We start from the raw sequence: 7,531 nt of genomic DNA, 5'->3' as shown, positions 1-7,531 counted from the left end.
TCTCGGGGAGTCCTGCCAAGCGACCTGGTCGATCATCCTTTATGGACCGGACCATCCTGGCTCCGAGAGAACAAGGCAAGGTGGCCAAGCGACGACGGCGTTCTGCCGGACGCAGACTTGCCAGAGCAGAGAGCCGCCTCCTCACTCGCAGCCGCCATCAAAGACGTCACCGAACCTGGATTCCTCTTTCGCTTCTCATCTCGCTGCAGAGGCTCCTCAGGGTAACAGCTTGGTGCCTTCGATAGCGGAGACCAGGCATCCGGAAGACACGCGACGCCATTCACACCGCGCTCCCGCTCGAGCCTCATGAGATCGAGGACGCACTCGTACGTTGGATTCGCACCACACAGGCACTTCACTTCCATAGCGAACTCGCAGCACTGAGCCAGGGACGTGGCTTGCCGTCACGAAGTCCGCTCACCAGGTTAAGTCCGTTTCTCGATGACAGCGGTGTGATGCGAGTCGGGGGACGACTCAAACACGCCATCCTGTCACACGACAAGCGGCACCTCATCATCATCCCGCCGGAATCCAAGCTGACTCACCTGGTGGATTCCTGTCACCGACGGAGTCTGCACGGAGGAGTGCAGCTCACTCTCGGGTTGCTTCGCCAGCGCGTCTGGATCCCACGTGGTCGAGCCGTCGTTAAACGGGCAATCCACCGATGCGTTGCCTGCACGCGATGGAGAGCCGTCGCACCACAACCGCTAATGGGCAATCTTCCCCGAGAGCGAGTAACTCCCGCACGCCGGTCCTGCGCACCGGCGTCGATTACGCCGGCCCAATCTTCATCCGGACCAATGTTCCGATTAGGGATTCCATGTGCGCGCATGTGCGGCTCTGCACTTGCGCGACCGTGAAAGTACAATGTAATTTCAAAAATCGCGCATGCGCAGAACCGCATATGCGCGCGCACGGAATCCCTAATCGGAACACTGATCCGGACCAGCAAGGAACGCAAAGGGCCACAAGGCAAGCAAAGGCTTCATTTCGGTCTTCGTCTGCCTCAGCACAAAGGCAGTCCACCTGGAGGCAGTCACCGATTACACAGCCGAGGCGTTCCTGGCCACATTCCGTCGCTTCGTCTCCCGGCGAGGCCTTTGCAACGAAGTTTTCTCCGACTGCGGCACGAACTTCGTCGGGGCGGACCGAGAACTGCGGGAAATGTTCCGCGTTTCTTCCTCCGACGGCCATCGCACGGCTCACGCAGCAGCCTCCGACGGCGTGAGATGGAGATTTAATCCCCCCGCAGCACCACACTTCGGCGGACTTTGGGAGGCAGCCGTCAAGTCGACGAAGCACCATCTCCGAAGGGTCATCGGCGAAGCCACCCTCACCTACGAGGAGATGGCCACTCTTCTCACACAAGTGGAGGCGTGCCTCAACTCGCGCCCGTTGCAGCCGCTGACGGACGATCCCGACGACTTGACGGCACTAACACCAGGGCACTTTTTGATCGGAGCCCCCTTCCTGGCCGTCCCAGAGCCGTCACTCACCGCCGAGAAGGACACCACGCTGTCTCGATGGCAGCTTCTCCAGAAGATGCGCGACCATTTCTGGGAACGGTGAATCGCGCGAATACCTCAACACCTTGGCGGCCCGACCAAAGTGGCTTAGGAATGAGGCCGGCCCCAGCGTCGGCGACCTGTGCCTGCTCCGGTCCGAGATCACACCCCCGACTAGGTGGCCTCTTGCCCGCATCACGGCACTGCATCCCGGAGACGACGGAATCACCCGCGTGGTCACCATCGGCACGGCGTCTTCGGAACTCACTCGGCCACTCGCGAAGGTCATCCTCCTGCTAAAAGACGACAACGACACATCTTTACCGCACCTGGATTCGTGAGCCCGCACTTAGTCAAACTTTGTTTAACTGTCCGTTGCCGCCGCGTAATATCTCGCGTTTATCACACTTCACTTGAATTGTACTCTGCACACGTAATATTTCCGAGAATCGCGCCGCGCTCAATCACATTCTCACACTCGATCTTACGTGCGATCCACGGACCGTGTCATCGGTCTTTCCTTTCCTTTTTTTCTTCACTCACGTCGGAATTTCGCAGTCACGCTCACTCATCATAGCACTCCACATTGCAACTCTTAACTTTCACTGCACTCGCGAAAACTGCACTGTATCATTTTGTTCATTTCACACCACTCTCCGCTGTACATAATTCATCACCAAACCGCACTACTTACTTTCGCGAAAGACTCAACTAAACTGTTCAACACGTGTCCACATTACGTCATACATTCCATTCATACATCGCGATCAATAGTTCATCAATGGAACAGTTTGCGACACCTGTCCGCACCCGCACGCACTCGCAAATTTCGTCACGTACTGACGAGGCGGACGGAATGTTCGAAATTCATAATTATTATCTCGATCTGAAAATTCGAATAAATAAAATCCGCATTTTTCTATTGTAAAACTTTATTATTTAATTGATTGTGTGTCGTTTAAAATAAATCTCATAAAAATACCAAAAAAAATACGTGTCGTGTTTTATCGTTGCTTTCAATAGTGTGGTGTCCTTTTTACAAAATTCTTCGGAACGCGCTTCCTGCATAAACTTATTCATCCGCGAACACTTTTTTATTCTATAAAAAATTTATTCTATAACTCTTTTAAAATTTATTCTATAACTCTTTTTTCTATTATTATTATTAATAAATATATCTTTCTTTAACTATTATTATTATTAATAAATATATCTTTCTTTAACTTAAAATAAGACATTTAAAATATGCTATTATTTTAAATATGCTATAATATATTTACTATTTGCCTCTCTTTTATTATTACTATCTGCCTTTCTTATTTTTCCTTTTTTTTAATTTTAAATTAAACTTCCTTCTCTTTTTACTCTTTTTCACCTTCATTCTCTTCTTCTCTCTTTCTATTCTTTTTTATCTGTTAATAATATAATTAATAATATAATTCGTCCTTTCTTTAACTTTAAATAAAATGTTTATTAATAATAATAATAGATTAAAAAAGATATAATAATATTAAATCAATATTATATTGACAACGCATTAATATTACATGCAATATAATATACATACTTTGTAACGATGCATTCCGGTGCATCACATTCCCGGCATAACATCCGCCGGAAGCTGCCGCCCGGCAGAACACCCGCCGGGCAGAGGCAGGGGCGCGGTGCGCCCACCTTTTTAAAACTGCCGAAAATCAAAATTCGGCCGAACATCGCCGAACAGAGTCGATGTGGCTCGAACCGTCGACCGGCGAAAGCCCGCGTTCGGCTCCTACCCGAATCCCTCCGAACGGGCCCGACCGTACCGTTTTCCGAAAACCCGTTCGGAAGGGGTTATACCGTCACGCGCCGACGCGGGCAATTAGCCCGTATAAAAAGGGCCACATTTTTGACTCTAATCACATTTTTCCGATCCGCTTGAAGCAGTACGCTTCCAAAAGCAATCCTCGAGAAATCCTATCAAACGCACAGAAAGAGCCGAAGACAGAGGTGGAGCGTGCTCCGTCTCCGAACGAGTGTTCTCGATTCTGACGCCGAAAAGTGCAATCCGCCTGATCCGCAGCTGCAACCCTCACGGAAGGTGGAGCTTGAGCCGCCCCGGATCGGGAGTTACCGATCCAGCTGCATCGCGCAATCCATCCTCCGCGAAATAAAAACCGGGGTCATACGCACCGAACATCAACGCATACATCATATGCAATTACGCGAGCGCATCCGAAAAACAGACGCGTAAACGCCGCCAAGTTAAAGCGCATAGGCGATTTATACGCGGACTTTAAATCGCGAAGTAAATAATACGGCGAAAATCACCGTCGATTCCGAGAACCGAAGCATTCTCGGAATCTCGGGATTCCCCGCAGAAAAAGCGCCGCAAAAACGCGCGCCGTCTCGCGCGATCGTAAACACCCGCCGGCGTGCGAAAACGAGGCCGAAATTAATCAACATTAATATTCGGGCTAATTACACGAACCACGCGATTTATATACGAGCTTTTATAATCACGCACACGCTCACACACTCGTCCACACATTTACGCACTCTAACACTGTACACACATTCATACAACCTCAATAAACGCAATTATACCATACACACCGCGTATTTCATTTAACGAAACCCAGCACCGGCGATCTATCCGCGCTAAGAAAAACGTCCGGAAATACGACCGTCACATTGGCGCCCGAACAGGGACGTTTTTTTTTATTTTTATTGTTTCTCGTTCTGCGTTTCTTTTCTGTGTGAGCGTGCATAATGAGGTCGTGGCTATACGCGCTCCCGAAGGAGCAACTGGCCGTGCTAGCGGAGGGCTATGGATTGGAGAGCACTGGCACTCTCGACGACATCTGCCGACGTATGCGGGAGTACGCGGACACTCATACGGACGAATTCGCGACTGACCCACGCGAACAAGCGGGTCCCTCCGGGGCATTACCGCAGGTTGTTATCACGGGGTCCTCGCCCTTGGACCGCGATGCGCCCGGAGATTTCGCGACCCCCCCGTTGCCGGATTACCGGGCAATAAACCAACTCCGGAAGAGTGGTTTCCACTTTGATGGACGCGATCCCGCCGCCTTTCTGGAGCGGCTTGCCGAATTCCGCGAGAATTACCACATCGTTGAGGATCAATTACTGCGCGGATTATCGGAGGTATTAAGGGGAGACGCCTTGTTATGGTACCGGAACCACCGGGCCAGCTGGACCTCGTGGCAGGGGTTCGAGGCGGCATTTCGCCTGCAGTTTTTGCAGTTTCATCGATACGATGCTTCCCTCCGCCGCGAAATCGAGAACCGTCACCAAAAGGCCAACGTGACTTTCGCGCAATACTCCACGGTGATGATGACACTCATGCGCCGGGCCGGCGGATTCTCACCCCTTATGCAGCTCGAGTATTTATACGATCACATGCATCCGGAGTACAAATTTTATATCCGACGACGCGATATTGGCGACATTTCCGAGCTACAAGCGCGTGCTCGCGAACACGAGGACCTAGTGAGCGAACGGCAAGAGGCCCTGAAGAGAGAGAAAGCCGAAACAAAACCCGCCGTGGCGGCTGTCTATGATAAGGCCGAATGCTGCTGGCGGTGCAAGCAGCGCGGGCACACGCGCCGTCAATGCCGACGCCCCGCAAAGAAATTCTGCTCGCAGTGCGGGCGAGACGGGGTGCTCACCGCGCAGTGCCACCCGCCGGCGGGAAAAGCCGACGGGGCTGGAGAAAAGGTCGCCGCCGTAACTCCCAGCCCCGAATAACGTTTAAACCGCGACCACACACCCCGATCAGCATCGGGGAATTTACTTTCGACGCCTTGGTCGATGGGGGGTCCGAGATATCGCTGATGAATAAAAGAACCGCCGAGACGTTGGAACAAGCAGGTTTCGCGTGGACGAGGGGGGAAAGCCAGATACAATTGGCAGACGATTGATACGCGGAACTCGCAGGGAGAATGAACCTGCCAGTTCAGGTCGCCGGCCGAACCACGACACACACATTCGGGATACTACCAGGCCTCTCCAGCGAGGTATTAATGGGGGTGGATTTGCAGGCAAAATTACGGATAGGCACGCCGGCCCCGCCGATGCATGTGCTCCGATGGCGCCAGCATTGTTGCACCATCGAAGGCCTGGCCGGCAGGACTGCCGAGGAGGACAAACGGCTCCAAGAATTTTTGCGAGGTGAACTCTCTAGATTTGATACCGTGAAGGGGCTCACCGATCGGGCCCAACACTCCATACGACTTATCGTTAACACGCCGATTAAGCAACGGTATCGCCCACGCAACCCAGCGATGCAGGCAGTCATTGATGCCGAGGTGGAGGAAATGATGGCCCAAGGGGTCATCGAGCCCTCGTACAGTCCATGGAGCTCGCCCATTGTGATTGTCAAGAAAAAGGACGGCGGACAACGTTTCTGCATTGACTTCCGCCGAGTCAACGACGTGACACATAAAGACGCGTACCCGCTGCCGCAGATTACCGCGACTCTCGACAAATTGAGGGGGGCCCGGTATTTGTCCACCTTAGATCTCAAAAACGGTTACTGGCAAGTACCTCTGGCCCCGAGCAGCCGGCCGATCACCGCATTCACAATACCGGGGAAGGGACTCTTTCAATTCAAGGTCATGCCGTTCGGGTTACACTTTGCCCCGGCCACGTTCCAACGACTACTGGATACGGTTCTCGGACCCGAGTTAGAGCCACACGTATTTGTTTATCTCGACGATATCATAGTGATTAGCCGAACATTCGACGAACATCTCGAGCTGCTGGGGGAAACCTTCCGCCGCCTTCGTGACGCGCGCCTCCGTCTGAACCCGGAGAAATGCCGATTCTGTGTCGACCGTTTAACATACCTGGGGCACGTTATTGACCGGGAGGGAATCCGGACCGATCCCGGGAAAATTCCCGTGGCTAAATGGCCTGAGCCGCAGTCCGTCAGGCAAATACGTCAATTCGTGGGGATGGCGTCTTGGTACCGCCGCTTCATTCCGAATTTTTCCACGGTCGCGGCCCCACTCACGCAATTGACCAAGGAAAACGCACGATGGAGATGGGGAGAAGAAGAAGCCACCGCGTTCGCTCAGCTGAAGCACGCCTTGAGCTTCGCGCCGGTTTTGGCCTGCCCCGATTTTACGCGCCGCTTCTTCCTCCAGACCGATGCTAGCACGACCGGACTCGGCGCAGTGTTGACCCAGAACTTCGAGGAGGACGAACGCGTGATCGCCTACGCGAGCCGTACCCTGAATGCCGCCGAGCGCAATTATAGCGCCACGGAGCTTGAATGCCTAGCCATCGTATGGGGCATCCGGCGGATGAAAAACTACCTAGAAGGTTACGCTTTCACCGTCATAACCGACCACCAAGCCCTACCTCTGTGAAGTTAGCCCCCCATTCTTTAAATTTTAAAAAAATTATTAGAGTTCTAGGTGCCCCCCGAATAGTTCTAGAGTTCTCTATCGGTTTTAAAAATAGTTCCGTTGTTTAAAGTAAAGAAAATAGAAATTGAAAATACGGGGGGCCAACTTCACATTTTTGCAACTTTGAAACCGTATAACTTTTTTGTTATTAACTTTAGCACTTTGGTTCATTAAAGATAATTAATAGAACTCTTCGGGGGGCTATCAGAACTCTCAATAAAATAGCCGATTTCCAAAAAAAAACGCGGATTGAAAATTTTTCTAAGTCCCAGAGGGGTAAACATTTTTTTTGGATTTCGGCAGTTCTCTTGACAGTTCTGGCAGCCCCCCGGAGAGTTCTAACGAAAACTATAAGCGCTCGAAGCGCTCCGAAGCGAAATAAAAAAGTTGTCGATTAAAGTCGCGAATTGAAAATTTTTTTGTCTTAGAGGGGTAAACATTTTTTTTGGATTTCGGCAGTTCTCTTGACAGTTCTGGCAGCCCCCCGAAGAGTTCTAACGAAAACTATAAGCGCTCGAAGCGCTCCGAAGCGAAATAAAAAAGTTGTCGTCGATTAAAGTCGCGAATTGAAAATTTTTTTGTCTTAGAGGGGTAAACATTTTTTTTGGGTTT

The 7,531-nt window shown here is 51.4% G+C and overlaps 1 protein-coding gene across 1 annotated transcript; it reads left to right on the top strand.

The window, feature by feature from the left end:
- Positions 1–682: 682 nt before the first annotated feature.
- On the top strand, positions 683–1,569 carry LOC105253409. The gene is made up of 2 exons (XM_011261440.2): positions 683–869; positions 950–1,569. The coding sequence occupies exons 1-2, from the start codon at positions 683–685 to the stop codon at positions 1,567–1,569; spliced, it is 807 nt and encodes a 268-aa protein (XP_011259742.2).
- Positions 1,570–7,531: the final 5,962 nt, after the last annotated feature.

This window comes from Camponotus floridanus, unplaced genomic scaffold (assembly GCF_003227725.1).
Source record: "Camponotus floridanus strain SB8 unplaced genomic scaffold, Cflo_v7.5 scaffold176, whole genome shotgun sequence".
In the NCBI taxonomy this organism is placed as follows: domain Eukaryota; kingdom Metazoa; phylum Arthropoda; class Insecta; order Hymenoptera; family Formicidae; genus Camponotus; species Camponotus floridanus.
The sequence above is the reverse complement of the archived record's forward strand: the minus strand, read 5'-3'. Positions and strand labels throughout refer to the sequence as shown.

Bases quoted from the DNA above. Each gene is read 5' to 3' on its own strand.
- LOC105253409 (XM_011261440.2), top strand. From the start codon at position 683: ATGGAGAGCCGTCGCACCACAACCGCTAATGGGCAATCTTCCCCGAGA. The intron at 870-949 runs GTAATTTCAAAA...GATCCGGACCAG, and splicing joins CGCGACCGTGAAAGTACAAT to CAAGGAACGCAAAGGGCCAC.